We start from the raw sequence: 17,303 nt of genomic DNA, 5'->3' as shown, positions 1-17,303 counted from the left end.
CTGCTTAAACCACGGCCAGTACGTGTTCTTGATCCACCGTTTTAGGTATTGCAGTACGCACACAATCTGATAAACCCTAGTTACCTTGGCGCTGGAGCCAATGTGCTGGCTGGTCCATAAAGTCTGCTGCATGTCAGCACAGGCGGCCGGAGAAGGAAGAACGACAAGACTTACCACCTGATCACCTTGTTTTGTGCTCGCCACGAAAGACCAATCGTGTCCCTAGATAATAATCCCCGGCAGAAACTCTGGCAGCTGCATCTTGGGTTCCGCCCGGCTGACCAGACGGTCCAAAAGACGCCACTGGGCGGCATGCCATGTTACCAGCTGGGCCTTGGTATTGTTCAGTCCTTTGCCATGGATCTTAGTCTTGATGGAGAGGGCGATTGGCTGGGCCTGGAGTGGGGGGAAGTTGGTGTGGTTTATGGAGACGCTTGCCAGCACATCCTGATTGCGGATGGCTTGGATAGCAATAGAGGATAAGGCGTCAGGACGGATACACACACAGAAGTTAACCTTCTGGCTAACGGTATCAGTATAGTTGCTTATGATGGTTGCAGAGGTGCTGTGACAACCGCGTTAGTCACCACAAGCTAGATCTAGGCGACAGTAATGGGGGAGAAGGACGTACGTACCAGGGACTAAAGACAACAATCTCGTCATTGTTCCGCCACAAGCCGGCAAATGCAAGCTCCAAAATCTGGCCATAAATAATTTAGTTCTATCCGGCTTTGTCCATCTGCTTGTCATAGCAGCTAATGCCCTGTTCTATAATGTCAAGGACAGAGGCAATAGAGGGAGTGGGGCTAAGTGCACTGCGCGCACCCTCCCTAACTTTTACCTCTTGCTTATAGAAGAAGCTCTTAAAGATGTCCTGCTTATATTCTGGTGACGTTTGTTAGGCGGCTTTGACTGCGTCCTGCACACCTAGGTTAGTATATAAAGAAACAAAGAATGGATCTTAGATTTTTTAGTTACCTTCTCTGCAAGGCTAATAATGCTAATTCCCTTGTTGTATTAGTTAATATCCCTCTACATACTCTTAAGTAAGGTAGGGATGTCCTCCTTAATGGTAAACTGGCGTAAGAAGGCCTTCCTAATAGCCTAGTTCTAGGCTAGCTTCTTAGGCGACACTAAAGCGCTGCGGCGTGTAGACATAGTGGCTAAAAGAGTTCCCTATTCTAGCACCAGCTTTGTCTTTTTGCTCTTAGGAGTCTGTTCATTGTCTTAGTATAAAGAGGCGACGCTGGAAGAAGCTGCGCTAGGGGTATTGGGTTCGTCATGCGACCGTTTGGTTGGCGAGGCGGACATGGTTGATGCCGGTGGGGTGAGGTGGCACCGCCGTTTCGGTGGGGGCTGCTCAGCGTCAGAACCTGGAGCTCAGCTTTTGCTGCGTTTTCTGCTAGACGAGACGTAACAAGATGATGGGTCCGGACGAGACAAGAGAGTATTAAGCCAGGCTAGAACGTTCTGTTGCAGGTAGCAGGGTAAGGTCATCTGGCGTGCGTGGGTTTTAGGGTCGCGCTCGTGGCGTCAGGTCAATTGTGGGTTTAACCTTAAGTAAGATTTGAATTCTTTTAGCTGTAGTGGCAAGAAGAGTTAGTTTGGGGACTTGTCGAGTCGGACTTGTCGAGTCGGACTTGTCGAGACGGCGGTACAATGGGTGGCTTCGTCATCTATTATTGTTGTTGCGATAGGTAATCAATGTTGAGATGTTGAAGATGGAATGGATGTCGGGGGTCCGTGCAGTTGCGCGGGGCAACGAGGCTTGGAGGATGTGGCAGGTGGCTGATGTGCAGTGAGCCGTGGCGCATGCTGACTGAGCTATTAACTTGCCTAACCAAGGTCGCCGTGTCAGGTGACTGCACCGGCAGTGCGCGCCTTGGCCAAAGTGGGGACAATGGCCGGAAGTGCGCTAGCCATTTCTAGGGTGGATTTCCCCACCCTAAAAGGGGAAAATAATGTTCCGTCTATTGGCCCTAAAGAAGCTGTTAAATCGTAGGGATTATAATAGTGAATTAATTATGTTAAATAGTAGGGATTATAATAGTTACTTAATTAATTCTGTTATGTGTTATGTAACTATAGTAAATTCCTATAGAAATAGGAAAAAACCCCTATTTCTTAGTTAGGAAATCCCTAGCTAATCCTAGTAATATTATTAGTAAAGTTACCCCTAAAAGTAGGGCTAATTTACTACTTATTCCCTAATAATTTACTATAAGGTAACTATATATTTACTAGCTAATTTATATATAATTCTACTATATTTAATATACCCCCTTAGTGCTAGTAGCGTAATTAATTACTATAGAGCCTATTATTAAATATAGTAGAATTATATATAAATTAGCTAGTAAATATATAGTTACCTTATAGTAAATTATTAGGCAATAGGTAGTAAATTAGCCTTACTTTTAGGGGTAACTTTACTAATAATATTACTAGGATTAGCTAGGGATTTCCTAACTAAGATATAGGGCTTTTTCCCTATTTCTATAGGAATATATAAGAGTTACATAACATATAATAGAATTAATTAAGTAACTATTACAATCCCTACTATTTAACAACTGCTGCTGCCTACTATCTGTCTGTTAGGTAGGGCAACATAGCCTGTAACTTGTTAGGTTGTAACAGTAGTGTGCTATGTAAATATTACGTGACCTACCTCACCTAACTATATTACCTATATGCTAACAGGCGGCAACACTTGGCCGCGAATCCTTGACAACCAGCTCTGCGACAAGCCTGATAGCCGCCCATCTCTTGTTAAGCTGGCCTGCTGCAAAATCCTGCTAGACAAGAAGGCTCTTAAGAAACAAATCTTCTCGTTAGTGTAGATGTCCCCTAACAACACCTAAAACGTTGATTGACATTGGGAAACTGGGTTGAAGGGATAGCGAGACAAGCCTAAGTAAGAGACAGAGAGAGAATAGCAACAAGCAAGCTACTTAGGCTAAAGACTTATCCTAGCTATCCTTCCTGGAGACCTTTTTTGTGTTCAGAACAGCTAGAGCTGGATTTGCGCCCGCGTTTTTGCTTGTCATCTAACACTCAGTCTTTACTGAGCAGGTTAAATCGTCTTATTCCTTGTTTCCCCTTCTTTAGGCAACAGTAGATACTAATAATTAAGGTAATGCTTGCTGCTTCTCTTAGCCAGAAAGTCTCCCACCCCTGCCGATAACCAGTGTTTTCTACGGCCACAAATCAGCAAGGGCGTCGACCAGACAAGACCTTGGCCGGTTTTGAAATCCGCCCCTAAGTTGAAACTCTCTTCTGTGTATATTACCGCTAGCCAGAGCCTCCTCCAACGCTATTACAGCTAATCTGACAGATAAGAATCCCTCTATACTAGCCTACAGTACTGATAAATAGATAGGTGACTCGCTGGGTATAAGGTGATTAACACAGACCGTACTAAGATCTGCCTACAGATCACGGCTTCTGCTAACTTTCCCTCTACAAGTACTCATCCAGAAATTATCCATACGCTCAGCAGGCCTTGCGAGGCCAACAGAAAGCCTGGTGAGGATTATGTTGCTGCAGTAAAGTGATTTATACAGTATATCACCAGCAAACTTGACATTGACATCGACTTTAATGGAACTTTGTCTATAAACGACCTAAAACTTCTTTTATGCCGCGAGAGACGCCGCCTATGATGACTTACATCTGGCTTGTGTGAGCACTAGAGAATAGGTGGTTATGTTGGCTAGTGGGCCCGTGATATAGAAGCGAAAGGGGCAGGCTTGGGTCACCGCTAGCTCTATAGAGGTAAGGTTTATGAACCTGACCCTAACCGGCCTCTTGGTACGTTGGGCTTACAAGCTTCTTGGCCTTGGCTCTGAACGGTGGCGCCCACTGGTCACTACTAAGAGATCCTAGAAACGGGCTTATGAACGTGATGCATTCGCTCAATCAAGCCTGCATTCAAAACCCTGACTTACGATACAAGTGGGTTATTGAACAAGTTAAGAAAGGCAACTTCAACCTCTAGCCTATTCAATTGAACCCACGAGATGCCCACTGACGGGTTTACCGAGGCTTTTAGCCACCAGAAGCAAGCGAACTTTATGAGCACTCTCAGCTTCACCAAAAAAGACTGGTAAATGAGCATCTGAATCAACTTCTACAAGATCACAGAGGAATAATGAATCATACAAGTCAGAGGCAACAGAGGACATAGTGGTATCGCTGCGCGCGGGAACAACAGGACGTACTGTCGGCTCCAGATCGCCCAGTCCTACCAGCCCACTCTATCCAACTTCTTCTCATTGCTATCACCTTGATCGGAAATTAGTGGTCACACTCAGCGACATTGCAACTTCGTATCATGGAGGACTCGTAATCGAAGCGTCGAGGATGTGACCAGCCCAGAACAGATGTCTCCCTTCTAATGTCTAACCTGTTCAACCATTGCTCCACGTACATAGCAGCTGATCCCTGAGACTGAATCAAGATGACACCCACCTCATCATGTGAAAGCCGCGGCGGTTACAAAACCTCCCACTTATAATACTATAGACAAGATGACAGCCAAGACAGATGAAAATGCTACTTCCTAAAACCCCAACGGTGAGGAAGACTTTGTAAGTACCCTAACAGACAAGTTCTTAATCTAGACCAAGCTAACTCTTATATTCTAGTACTTTGGAAGCGTTTTGGCCTGGTCCTTACCAGAATTTGCTATTGAAGAAACATTATGCAGAGAACAACATCAAGCCTAACTCGTGCTTTGCCTCACATGTCGACGCACCCAACACCGTAGGCTCGACTGTAAAGGCTGCATCCTGATAACACAAGCAATGTCCTCGGTTCATCTCTTCTATTCTGTTGTCAGTGATACGCTTGTAGGTAGGAACCTATGACGGCTTCGTATCTGTAACCTGTGGTTGGAGTACGAGTAAGTAGTCTACGATGATCCACGGAGCCATACGTCGGATTTCAGGGACTTTGCTTGGGCTGTCGACGTGATAGGGACATGGTGTGGCTAAAAAGGTTGCCCCTACATTTCCTGTTTTGACTTGTCTATCTAACTGTCCTCTCTTGAGGTCCAGAACAATGTCTCATTGGTCCTCCTCCACGATGCCTGTTGATAATTACTTAGAGGACGGGCTTTTTGGTCCCGGGAGAAGAGTCGTAATCGTCTGACAGAACTTGAATAATGTTATAGACAGCATAAATTTGAGCGTCAATATCTCTCTCGTCTTGGCACTTCGTGTCCTAGATAATGAAGTCGTTCACAACCAACACACGGCGCGATAAGAGGCGCTTGATGTCAGTCGTCGATTTGAGTTCATCTTCCCTGATATGAATGCATTGTGAGAGTCATTGCGGGGATAACAGCAGCATTTGGTTAATGATTCCAGCCAGCTGCGCCCATGGCTTCAGATGGGATGGTACTTACTGGGGGAGGGGCACACCTCATTCTCTATACTATAAGTAGCCAAAGATTTTATTCCTCTTCAAGCGGCTGTTATCTGTCTGCAAGGGCCAGAAAACGAACAGGGGCGGCATTAGTTCATGTGTCAAGCCATAGTCAGGCATTTTCATTGTGTTCCAGACGTCGTCAAAGATCCGACTATCTCGGTGGTCCGTCGCTTAAGTTATTTCGAATTCAATAAGAGACACCAGTCTTTCGTTGTAAGGCGAACGTTTATCAAGAGCCATGTGATCTGATAGGTTTTTTGGCGTTTAAATATCAGCAAGTGCAGAGTAAAAGTACGAGCAGCCATGGATCATTACCTACACTTTAGAAGAAAGAGAATGACCAACTGGAGAAGCTGGCTGGGGATCCGGGCTGCCGCGGCCAACCATCTGCAACACCCTGTGGTGTGCCCCATAACGTTCCATGTTCCCGAAAGCGATATCGACCGAATAAGATGAGTGGCCGCTTTGGTGGGAGCAGACATGGTTGAACCATTTAATACTTCCGTCCTCGCATCCATGTATGAATTAAGCCTCCCTGTGGCTTATTACCGACCGCGAGCAGATCGCCAGTACTCTTTGAATATTTCGGGAACACCCTGTTGAATGGAATCCTGTGGCTCCCAGGTTGCCTTGTCAGCAGGATAACCCTGCCAATGTACCTGGAACTGGCCAAGCTTGCGGCCGACGGCTTTGCGGTGCCGCAGGATTCAAAAGATTTCTCAGGTGGCAGTTAGATCGGTGGAGTCGCGATTGAGGGCTTCATCCCTACCACCTGCCTGGGAAACAGGCTCAGCAGTCCAGCACGGCGCCAAGGGCATGATGGCAAAGCTCGTTCTCGTTCTCTTAGGTGGCGGCGCCGGGGGGTGGGGGTACCACGCCCACAAGACTCGAAGAAGGATGACTTCATTGTCGCGTTGCTTGTGGTCATTGATGATATCTACCTCATCTTGGTGGTGGTGGTGGTGGTGGTTGTCGTCGTCGGGTGGGGGCGACTGCAAAGAAAGTTCTGAAGTCAGTAGGATGGTCCGGTTGAGACCCAGCGCAGTGCAGTGGAAGGAAGGGAGGGTAGTTAAATGGATGAGGAAAATGAACAAAGAAACAAACGTACGCTATAAGCAGAGGGGTCAACCTTGTAGGATTTTGGGCCTAGGGCGTCGTTGTTGTTGGCTTCATTGCCCTTCTGGCGGGGGATTTCTTTGTGTCCCGTGTCGTAAGTGTGGATGAGTAGGAGTCGAGTATTATTGGGAAGTGATGAAGATGAAATGACGAGTTGTGCAGCCGAGTCGGTTGTTGCCGCGGAGGGACGGTGCAAAGTTGGTCGAAAAGATTCGAATCGATTCGTTCGAGTGCTTGTTTGGCTCATTGGTGGTTGGGGGGAAAAAGACACGCCGGTCGCGTCGGGTCGGGGTGCGGTGCGGTGCGTAAACAGCAAAAGAGATCCGCAAGCTGCTGCGCCTTGCCCTGCCTTGCCTTCAGGTGGATGGTGATGTGGATTGATGAAGGGAAAGCGACCAGTGGCGCACATGGAAAGCAGAGCCGCCATGGTAGGTATGGTGGAGCACATGGCGAGTTTAACTTGACGACAGACCGCGACCGACCGAGTCACTACGGCTGCGATTTGCGTAATTCCACATTTCAATTGGCATCTTTAATCTTTCTCCCCGGCACAAGGCTCGCTGTCCTTGGCGCCGGCCGAGTCAACAGTGGCACTGCGCACAGAATAATTAGCGACTCCACCCACCTAAGCAGGCAGGCAGGTAGGTGGGACCTTATCCAGGTAGGCAAGTATTACGGATACCACCCACTAACATACCTAGGCTGCCGTGCCTGTGCAGGGGAGATACGAAGTAATACCTGTACATACGTGGAGGTGCTGCTGCACCAAAAAGAATCAGTGGGTCCCAGCAGTTGAACTGCTGCTGAACCGCACCTTGGTCCTTGAGTACAGAACCTGCCTAGGTACCTACTGCACTAAGCGAGAGCTGGAGAACAAGATAAGATATGGAGTATGTAGTAATACCTGTACGTCAGTATCGCTCGGCTGCGCTAAACAAGTGCAGATACAAAGGCAACTGAACAGAATTTGCTCTTGTTACTGTCGCTGACCAATGCCATTCACTCCAACCAAAAATGGCTCGAGAACCACGAGTCAAACACTTAATCACGCCGTCCTCTCGCCATGTCCGATTCATCATCATCATCATCATGCGACGCACACATGCTACCTCTCCGTCCTCGACAGGCCTTCTCTTCGTGGTCCCCGTTCCTCGTCATGATTCTGGATACTTTCTTGTTCTACTCATGGTTTGGTGTTGACGCAAAACAAGAAGATGATGGAATAACTTGTCTCTGCGCGAAACAGGAATACCACTCTACCGCGTTCCCATGTCCTTTCTACGCCTACAAGATGCACCAAGCTGTGTGCTGGGTGATTCTATGTGCGCACCACGGTCCTTTTCCCGCCCATGGAAACTCCAAGTCGTGCTTCGACAACATCACCGACGACAGAGTTCAATAAGCCTGTGCTCCCACACCTCCGCTTACATGCACGTCTCTTCCCGTCTGCCCAACGCCGCAGCGAAGTCCGTCATACTGCACACGAATTCATAGTTGACAACCGCGTCGTTCTGTTCGGCGTCAAGTTGCAAGCCTGTTTCCTAGCAGCTTTAAGCCAAATGCTGCCCGAATTTACGTAATACGCCAAATGCTGCTCCTCCTGGCCCTACCGATGGGGTCAGGAAATCAACATCGTTTATTTTCGCAGTGCAGACGCAGTCCAGACCCAGCAGGTTCCGGCAGGGCCTTGGGCAAACGGAGCAGGGCCAACGTTCATGTCCTCTTTCCGCCACCTCTTCCCAGGTAGTCGTTCCGTGGCCTCACGGTAGGACAAGACAATGTCGCATCTAATATCTAATAACTCCTTTATCGAAACACACCTTCCAGAGAAAAAGACACAAACCAGAACCAGACACCAACAACGACCCAACATCAATCAAGCTTCTCACGCAACCGTTCAAGACGAGCGCGAGAACAGATCTTCATACGCATGCCAGATATGCTCCAGATGCATGTCAGTAAGCACAAGAACCGCGCTGTGGTCAACGTCGAGTCGTCGGCCACGGCCGCCGGGATTACGTCCAAGGTCCATCATCGAGACGACAAACCACAACGTTGGGGATTCCACAACAGATTTGGCTTCGAATCGAAGAAGATGGCGGCGCGGCTGGAAGGACTTGGTATTCGAATTTAAGTCAGAAGACCGGGAAACAGTAGCTCTGGAGTCTTCCGGCAGCTGATGGACGGCAGGGGAAGAGCAAAGAGAGTCAATTTAATCAACATCGTCGTTCGAATTTTCCGTCTTATTCTTTCATCTTCTTTTTATTGGAGTGCCTATAGAAACGTGCCTATAGAAACACCTTTCAGTGAACCCCTGTCGCCCACTGGCAAACCCCCTTTCCAGGCCCTGACTATCCACCTCCAGACACAGATATTAGATCATCATGCATCCAACTACAGCACTATAAACACTCTTTGCTTCTCTCTCTCTTTATCTCTGCCCTTCGTCTCCTGGCTCATTAGCTCATCGTTTTATTTCTTAGATACTTACGGCCAGTAGGAACATCCCCGAGCTCTGCCTCCTCCTGTTCCTTGAACGGGGCAAATCCATCATTTGAGCCGCTCCCTCTTGATGAACTCAATCAGGTTCATGACGTGCATCTGATACTCACTAACAGCAATGGAAGCTCTTTTTGCTTTCTCATTCCCCCTGCTCCCCGCTGCATATCCCCATCGCCTGTGTTTCTGTTGTTCTGCACTCGTACAGGTAACGTTGCCCCGCCGCGCTTTGGGCACCGCGACGACGGATGGTACCCTGGATAAAGGTAGCCGACCCTGTGACGAAATAAAAGGAGCCGCTTGATGGGGCCGGCGAGAGAGGCGTGCGACCGAGGCCGAAGGGACGGAGCTGCTCGCGTTCCCGGAAGATGGGGGAGCGCTAGGGGTAGCGGAGTACTGCCGATGCTTCTTTTTAGGGTGCTCCAGCAGTCCTCCGTCAACTAGAGGAGGGCCGTCATCCTGAATGGCTCGTGCTTGGACGTGCGCGGCAGATGCCTTGCCCGTGTTCAGCCAACTAATGGCGTTAAAAAGCGGCGGGGGAGGCTTAGATGGGTGAGCCATGTTGTTGGATTCTGTGTGTGTGCTGCCGGTCTTTTCTTGCGGGTTTGACAGGCTTCGAGTGGTGCTCTGGGAATCTTCGACTCCAACTGAAACGAACTTGTCTGTTGGCTTGGCCGACATTCTATCCTGTGCGAGGATACCGACGGCCGTGTGGCTGTCGGCGGATTTTGAGACGACGGCGCGATCGGCGAGGAGCAGGAAATTAGGTGGCCCTGGAACCTCCCTCCCGGTCCGGGGATCAAGGCGGGGATTCTCTTGGCCCGAGCCGCCGTAGCATGCCAAGATGCTCAAGTCATCATCAACAAGGTCCATGGACCATCCAAGGCCGAGACCAAGACTGGCATCAGGGCCCGGAATCGTCATGTCAAGAAACATGAGGTCTGCTGTGGGCTGCGGACAGTAGGGCTCGGGCATGATGGTGGTGCGGTTTTGTATGGCGTATGCCTGTAGGTCGTCGGCGGCGAAGTAGGCAGAGGAGAAGGACGTATCCAATTCTGACAAAAGGGGCCATTGCTCCGGCGTCTGAAGCAACGGAGCCGGGTTTTGGTCCATTGCGTTAGGCTTTTGTAGCGGCTGTAATAGAGAGATGTGGGTGAAAAAGCCAAAAGCAACACGAAAGTGCTGTAGTCGGCACTAAGGAGAGATGATCTGAGATAAATGTAAGGGGTTAGCTAGAAGAGGAAGACAGGGAGTATTTAGAGAACAGGCAGGACAAAGCTAGACAGGGGATTGCTTTTCCACTTGTGTCTTTTCATCTCTCGGCCTAAGACCTCATCCCAAAATACCGATACAGAACAGGGCAGCATGTAAGAGCCGTCCTCGGGGGGGGGCAAGTCAGGACCCTGCCAGTCGTTACCCATGACGCAGAGCAAGTAAACTGCCCACATTGGAGCCCAAAGATGCACGCTAGTAGAAAGTAAGAGGTGTTTGTCAAGAGGACGGCGCTTCCACAGCAGGGTAAAACGGTTCGTTGCAGAAAGTACGCACCATTAAGAAAAGGGTGGTCAGCATCCAACTAAAATACCTGAAGAGACAACTATCGTCTGCGAGACAACCACCTGCATGACGGCCCCACTCCTCCCAAGACACATCGATAGCAGGCAGAGGGCAAGAGTGCGGCGCGGCACGGCGCGGCACGGCCCAAGGCACCATGACCGGACAGGCTGTGAGAGTGTACGGCCGTAAGTGCTCGGGGGTCAGTTTCGCTAAGGGAATGGGAGTGTGTAGTGGTGGTGTTGGTGGGTGGACTGGCCGCGATATCAACCGGCTGCGTTGGAGTTGGAAACGTCCTAGAGTGGTAACCATTGCGTGACGGCGGGGGTGAGTGTTTGGGTGTGAGCGCAGATTGACGTGTCAGCCCCTGTTGCCAAGCCCGTGACATATGCATGGTATTATGCATGCGAGCGATGTCCGAGTAAGTCGGGTAGCAGATATCCGTCTGGTTTGGCGTAGGAATGTGTAGGTCAAGATTTCATAAACAGGATGGCCATGTGTGATAGGGTAAGTGAGTGGAAGAGCAAACAGACACGGTCGGCATCTTTTCTCTACCAGAAACAATGCTTCCTTCCCATGCATGCATCTCCGACCAGGTTATTAATAAAGGTGCAGCTGGCGAATGTAGCACCCGCCGGCTGTCAGGCACTTAAACCTCACTCCTGCCAGCTGCAAGGTGCTCAAACCTCACTCCTGCCAGGTACTCAGACCTCACTCCTGCTACCTGTCAGGTGCTAGAAATCCACCCCCGCCGGCTGAACGCACCCCCCCACAACTTGTTCGCTGACATGATCCTCAGTACAGCAAAGAGTTGGTAAGGCTTCCGAACGGTCAACTTCTGTGCATTCTCTAGGCCAAGATTCTCAGATCAGCTACACAAAGCCTTGCGGCGGCAGACAGTGCTACCCCTAGCCCTCGGGTCCAGGTTTGTCTGAGTGCCGTTATTAACACCGTAGAATTTCAATATTGCGACCGTAACCCGCCACAACCACATCCAGATCGCCATCACCATTCGGCATAGTGGGCGCGCCCACCCACCCAGATCAATTAAAATCCATGTCATTGCAATTACTTACCCTCCCTTTGTTGCCCAATTCCTCGCTCATGTGCCAAGATCTGTGAGCGACCAGTAGTTTGTGCGGCGCAGTGAGGCGCAACAAGGTCGTCTATCCACGGGAGGGTGTCGGAGTTCCACGCCAAGCTAGGCTTGGTTAAGGCCAGTGGGGTAGTGATACAAACAAAATGATAGATATGTTGACTTGTAAAAGCTGCGATCATTAATTTGCTTGACGCCCCTGTACTCGACAGAGAAGTGTGGCAGCACCCGTTGGTCATGCCAGCGATGCCCTCTTCTTAGACGCTCCAGGCGTGTCAGACTAGGCGCTGGAGATTCTTTAGTGTGGGGGGGGGGGGGGGGGGAGGTCTCTAAAATCTAAGATCGGCAGGTACCACCACATCTCCTAACCAAAGCCTGCCTGCCCAATTAGCAGCTGTTTGTCTCCCCCATCTCAGCGGTACCTACCTGTACAGATACCGTAGGTAAATTACCTGCCTCGTACCTCGCCAATCTATCACCACTTCTTCTTCCCATCTACAGCTTCATTCAACCCACCCACATCCGCGTCTTGCCAAGTGCAAAGAGTACCGCTACCCTTCCCGCATATAACTTTGGCAGATGGACGTACGGCATGCCGAGACCAAAACTTCAGTATGTCCCCAGCTTTCCTTTCCCCTGGATACCCCGTCGTGCACGGCTTTATAATTATCCTCAATTGGCGTAACTCAATATTACCGCTCGCGACAGCATCAAGCTAATCTCTCCAACACAGGTCAAGCATATCTTCAATAAAATTGTCGATATCCATCCTCCTCCGCGGCAACTACACACCGAGCTCGATCTGCGTACGAGAAGCGCTATCAAGACTACCTTTGACCGAGTATCAACACCACTCAACGAGGCTGGACGCGAGATAATAGCTCGCGGACTTGACATACAACTGCCGAGATTGCGATTTATACGCCACATCGCCAAGAAGAACATGAGAGATCAAAAGTTGCCAAACAAGCACCGTCAAGAGCTCATTGATGATTAGGAGTCACTTGATGCAGCGTTCCCGCAGCCATTCAGGCCAGCAAGACTCCATGATGACCTCGGTAATCTTGGTCACAACAGTCTTTCTCGGTTGGTCAAGATCACGAGACTCGCTAAATCCAAAGGAAACCATTTGCCCACTCTTTGGCAGCCCGGTGGCTGGCTGTACGACGCCGTCCAACGTCAAGACCATGCAGAACCCAGGCTCTGCGAAGCTGTTTTGAATGACCTATATACTTGTCTCGGTCTCGGCAAACGGAAGCAACCCCATAATGACGAGGACCCAGTCGCATCCGACGATGGCGCAGACGTCCACCAGGGAGTGGACGGTGACAGAGACATGATGGGGTGACAGAGACATGATGGGCGCGTCACTGGGTGTAAACACTGATGGCGATTCCGACGACGACCAAGAAGCCTTGGCGACAGCTGATGAAGATGATTTCGCTGAGCTGAATAGCTCTTTTGCCTTCAAGAGAAGGAAGCTTCACTTTCAAGCGACCGATTCCCCAGAGCAGGTCCGTGGCACACCTTCTCCAGACAACCTCAAAGGTTTACCTCCATCACCCGCCGAATTTGCGCACATTTCAACCAGTCCCCTGCTTGAAGCCCAGGATCTAACCCTTGGCGACCATGGCTTGGAGGTAGATGAGGCTAACACGATTCTGTCAAATTACACTAGTGACGACACTGAGCTATTACCACAGATCCCGTGCACAACAAAGCCTTTCGTCGTTACTGACAACTTGTCTCCTCCATCAACTGACCATCCGTTGATTATCACGCCACTGAACCCAACATAAGGTCAGGGTTCAAGCACATCGCGACTTTGTCCCAGGATTCCACGGCCACCTTCGGAGGCTACCCTACTGAAAGCCTCGGAACAACTCAACACGCGTTCCAAACTTACCGACGACGTTCTTCTGGCCCTCATCTACGCCATCGCCACGTCAGAGTCTGCCCGACAAGACAGTTTCTTTGTCGACCCACTGTGGGTCAAGCTTGATGGGCAACCAATCCCTCCATGGCTATCTGCATGTTATCCCCAGTTCCGGAAGTCGAGATTCATTTTCTTACCCTTGTGCCGCGACCAGTCTCACTGGTCACTTGTTGTCTTGTCCAGGAAGGCAGACGACGATCGCCTGGAAGCCAGACATTACGACTCCTTGTCTAACGCTGGAGCCAGTCAGCGGGTGCAAAGGCACATTTGCAAGCTGCTGTCACATATGGGACTCGCAACCAAGGCAGTGGACCAAGACTCGGGGCCAGTCCCATCTTGTGCCGAAACTCTGTCAGATCTTGCCTTCACTAAGAGCGTGAGTCTTGTCTTCCCACCCCCCATATCAAAGATTGGGTGTGCTAACAACATTTGCTAGGAATGCAAGCAACAAGCAGATGGGTTTTCGTGTGGCTACCATGTGATCTGGACAATAGCCAGACTTGTTTTGGAACGGGAGCATTTAGAGCTGTCCGTCTCGGTCGACACCATGATACAAGTCTTCTCCCACTTCTTGGGCCACAACCAAGACGCAGCACCACTCGATCTGGAGTCACTGGTCCCCACTAAAAACGCAATGCAGAACATTGACTCCTCTTTCAAGCCAGCATTCAGTCAAAAAACAAAGTTGACGGCACTCAAACTTCGGCATATGTCGTCATCTTACCACATCGTTCGCAAACAATACCACCGCCTGCCAACTCTTACGTCCAGCAGGCACCAAAGCTCTAGTGTACTAAGCAAGCGTTCGGGTCATAAACGGCCATGGGCTCGCAGTACTGGTCTAGGTCCCGGAAATGAGTCGTTTGTATTACAAGGTCTGGATACAAGCTGGCAAAAGTACGTGAAATTGGTGGGGGAGTCGAATATTGGGGACGCAGCCGTTCGGCTCCATCAGCACAACGAGGAAAAGAAACAACTCTCAGAGGCACTGTTACAGTCAAAAACTAGACTCAGAGACCTCAAGAACCAGGAGAAGGAGGCCGTTCTAACCCAGTTTATGCGCGACGCCGGTAGTCTGGAAGGTGGCAAAGACATTGAAGATCATGTCTGGGACCAGGTCATCCTCAGAGCTAACACAGCTCGGGTGGACATGGAGGGGCGTAACCGCAGCCAAGAGAGGCTGTCACTGGCAGACGTCCGAGATGCTCGCATTCAAGAACAAGCCAAAGTAAGGGAGGCCGAGAGGACTTTGGGGGATCTAGAGCCGCAGACTTGTGGACTGGAGGAAGAGGTCAAGAGACAGGAAGTGATTATGTCCATTTCAGAAGGGCTTGGCTGGTTGGTGATGCATTCCAAGTCCTGAGTGTGGGTGAGTTGGCGGGTCTGTTGATTATGACTATTGTTTTGGACGATGGTTCGATTAGTCCATCAAAGTTACTAGCAAAAGGATGTTTTACAAGATGGGCAACACTATGCCTAGAAAGACTTATTGTTCCCCAAGGGCGTAGAGCTAGCAGGTAGGTGGGCTATCTATCTGTTCTACTAGGGACTTTCTCTGCCTTGGGGCGGTGCTGTTCTCCCCCCCACCCCCCCCTTGTGCGGAAAATAAGTGTGTGAGCAGCGGCTGGACGCGAGGAAATTGTTTGCCACGACCCTAATGTGTGTCAAGCGGTAGGGCATCTTGACACACTCAACGCGCGGGCGAAACGACCGGTCGGTTGAGTCCTTGTAGGGTCAATGGGCCAAAATGGGCACCCAAATTCTCGAATATGATGGCATGGCAGCAACTCCGCGGCCTCATCGTCCGTGTGCTCCCGAGGGACTCGTCTTGTTTGCAAGTCCCCCCCAGTATTGATGCGACGTGACTGACGTGACGTGTCAGAGTGCATGGCCGATTGTTATTCCTTGATCTGTGGGGTTCCTGGCTATGCAATGCCGTAGGTATTGTAATAGCACAGGTGGAAGGCGGTCCATGTTGATCATCGAGGTGAGTCACTACATCTCTATCACAGGATTCTTGCAGGGAACAGCAAAGTGGTTCAAGTTTGACACGTCTTGGTTGTTGTTTCTCCACCCCACCAACACCACATACGCACGCACCTGTTAAATAAATTGACTCTACATCTACCTAAGGACACTGCTCCTGGTGGCGGGAAAGAAAGAAACGAAAAAAAGACTGAGCTGACCCGGCCACTGCCGCCGCTACAGTCTGTTTATGGTTGTAATGGACACACCACTAGGAAACAAGACGACCGATGTATGCTTGCAAGTTGATACTACAGAAGCTTTTCACTGATGACTGTTAGTAGGACACCCTTAGGGAGTGTTAACCACTGCAAGTTCTCAAAGCGGACACCAGTAAACAGGAATAGACCGCAATCTATCAAAGATTCAAGAACAACACAAAGTCCTTCACTAATATTAAGATTATTTACCTAAATGTGTGGTCATTCAACAAAGTCAAACCATTGCCATGAGGGCTTTCTTTCTTAGCTGCTGAGATTCACTGACGTCCACTTGGGTCTCTTCGTTAGCTGCGACGATCTTTACTTCAAAGATCCCCAGCCAGGCTCATTGCCTAATGTGAGAATCTTCAGCATCAAATATCTCCGGACTGAGGGGAGACTTTGCCTTAATATGCTTTTTTGTTTTCTTAAGGCTACTCCTAGCATCTAAAAGATGAACATAGAAGGATTTAACGACACTTCTTTTGATGATTGAATCGCAGCTAAGTATTTAGGCCTTAAAGAGCTCTGTCTTGTTAACACCAGCCTGTACTCGGATGAGCACAGAAGGCACATCCACCAAAGCTGTCTTTTATCTGTAGATTACAACTGACCCCCTTGACATCCCAGCGCGGCGTATATTTAACAGCGTTACCTCCCTTAAGGCCGCTTCGCTGTACTTCCTATATATTACGTAACGCATAACGTCTTAATAATGCTAATTATTTGAACTTTCTCTTAGGCTGTTTAGTAGTTTCTGACTCTAACGGAAGCGTAGCGCGACGAGTATAAGTACATTGCGGGTCTAAGCAAGCTGTATAATAAGAAAAGTGGCATGGAGTTTACACTAAAGCCTAAAACGGTAGTCCTCTACTAAATAGAGATTACGTAAGGTCTACTATGCTAGCTATAGCCGAGTCGTACGTTACCACCGTTCCCTTTAACACTCCCCCGTGCTACCAAGATTCATCTCCACGGTACGACAAATCCCTGAGTGGGGGACATCCTCTACAGCCATCTTTGCCAAAAGTCTTGGTAATGAATATGCCCCCTCATCCCCGCTCCCCGGAGGACGGCGATTCCAAAAAGCAGCACAGTGTGTTGAAAGCCACTAAACGCGTGTGGCACTGCGGTAGCCAGGAGATCAATCTACCGTCAATTAAAAGAAAATATCCATGTGCTACTAGTTGCATAACGATGATATTTATAAAAAGAAAGAAGAAAAAACGCCTAGTACACAGAAATACGGTCGCAATACTATCTTGCAAATCCGAACTGCTCTGAAAGCCCGTTGAAGTTCCTGAATGAGCAGCAGTGCCAAGCGGATGAAAAGTTGCAAGAGAATGTCAAGGACTTCAAAGACTAAATAGAAGGCTCAGGGGATGGCTTGATGAGCTAGAGGAAAACTACTACGACTGAGGGAGTCGTCAAGTCGAAAGCGAGG

At 49.4% G+C, this 17,303-nt stretch overlaps 2 protein-coding genes across 2 annotated transcripts; one reads left to right on the top strand and one right to left on the bottom strand.

The window, feature by feature from the left end:
• Positions 1–222: 222 nt before the first annotated feature.
• GLRG_11759 (uncharacterized protein) lies at positions 223–663 on the bottom strand (the record flags this gene model as incomplete). Its single annotated transcript, XM_008102443.1, has 2 exons — positions 223–565; positions 632–663. The coding sequence occupies 2 exons, from the start codon at positions 661–663 to the stop codon at positions 223–225; spliced, it is 375 nt and encodes a 124-aa protein (XP_008100634.1).
• A 13,257-nt stretch (positions 664–13,920) lies between these two features.
• On the top strand, positions 13,921–14,997 carry GLRG_11758 (uncharacterized protein; the record flags this gene model as incomplete). Its single annotated transcript, XM_008102442.1, has 2 exons — positions 13,921–14,010; positions 14,071–14,997. The coding sequence occupies 2 exons, from the start codon at positions 13,921–13,923 to the stop codon at positions 14,995–14,997; spliced, it is 1,017 nt and encodes a 338-aa protein (XP_008100633.1).
• Between the last annotated feature and the right edge of the window lie 2,306 nt (positions 14,998–17,303).

Source organism: Colletotrichum graminicola, assembly GCF_000149035.1.
Source record: "Colletotrichum graminicola M1.001 genomic scaffold supercont1.115, whole genome shotgun sequence".
Lineage (NCBI taxonomy): Eukaryota > Fungi > Ascomycota > Sordariomycetes > Glomerellales > Glomerellaceae > Colletotrichum > Colletotrichum graminicola.
Note: the sequence above shows the minus strand (reverse complement) of the source record. Positions and strands in the feature narration are given on the sequence as shown.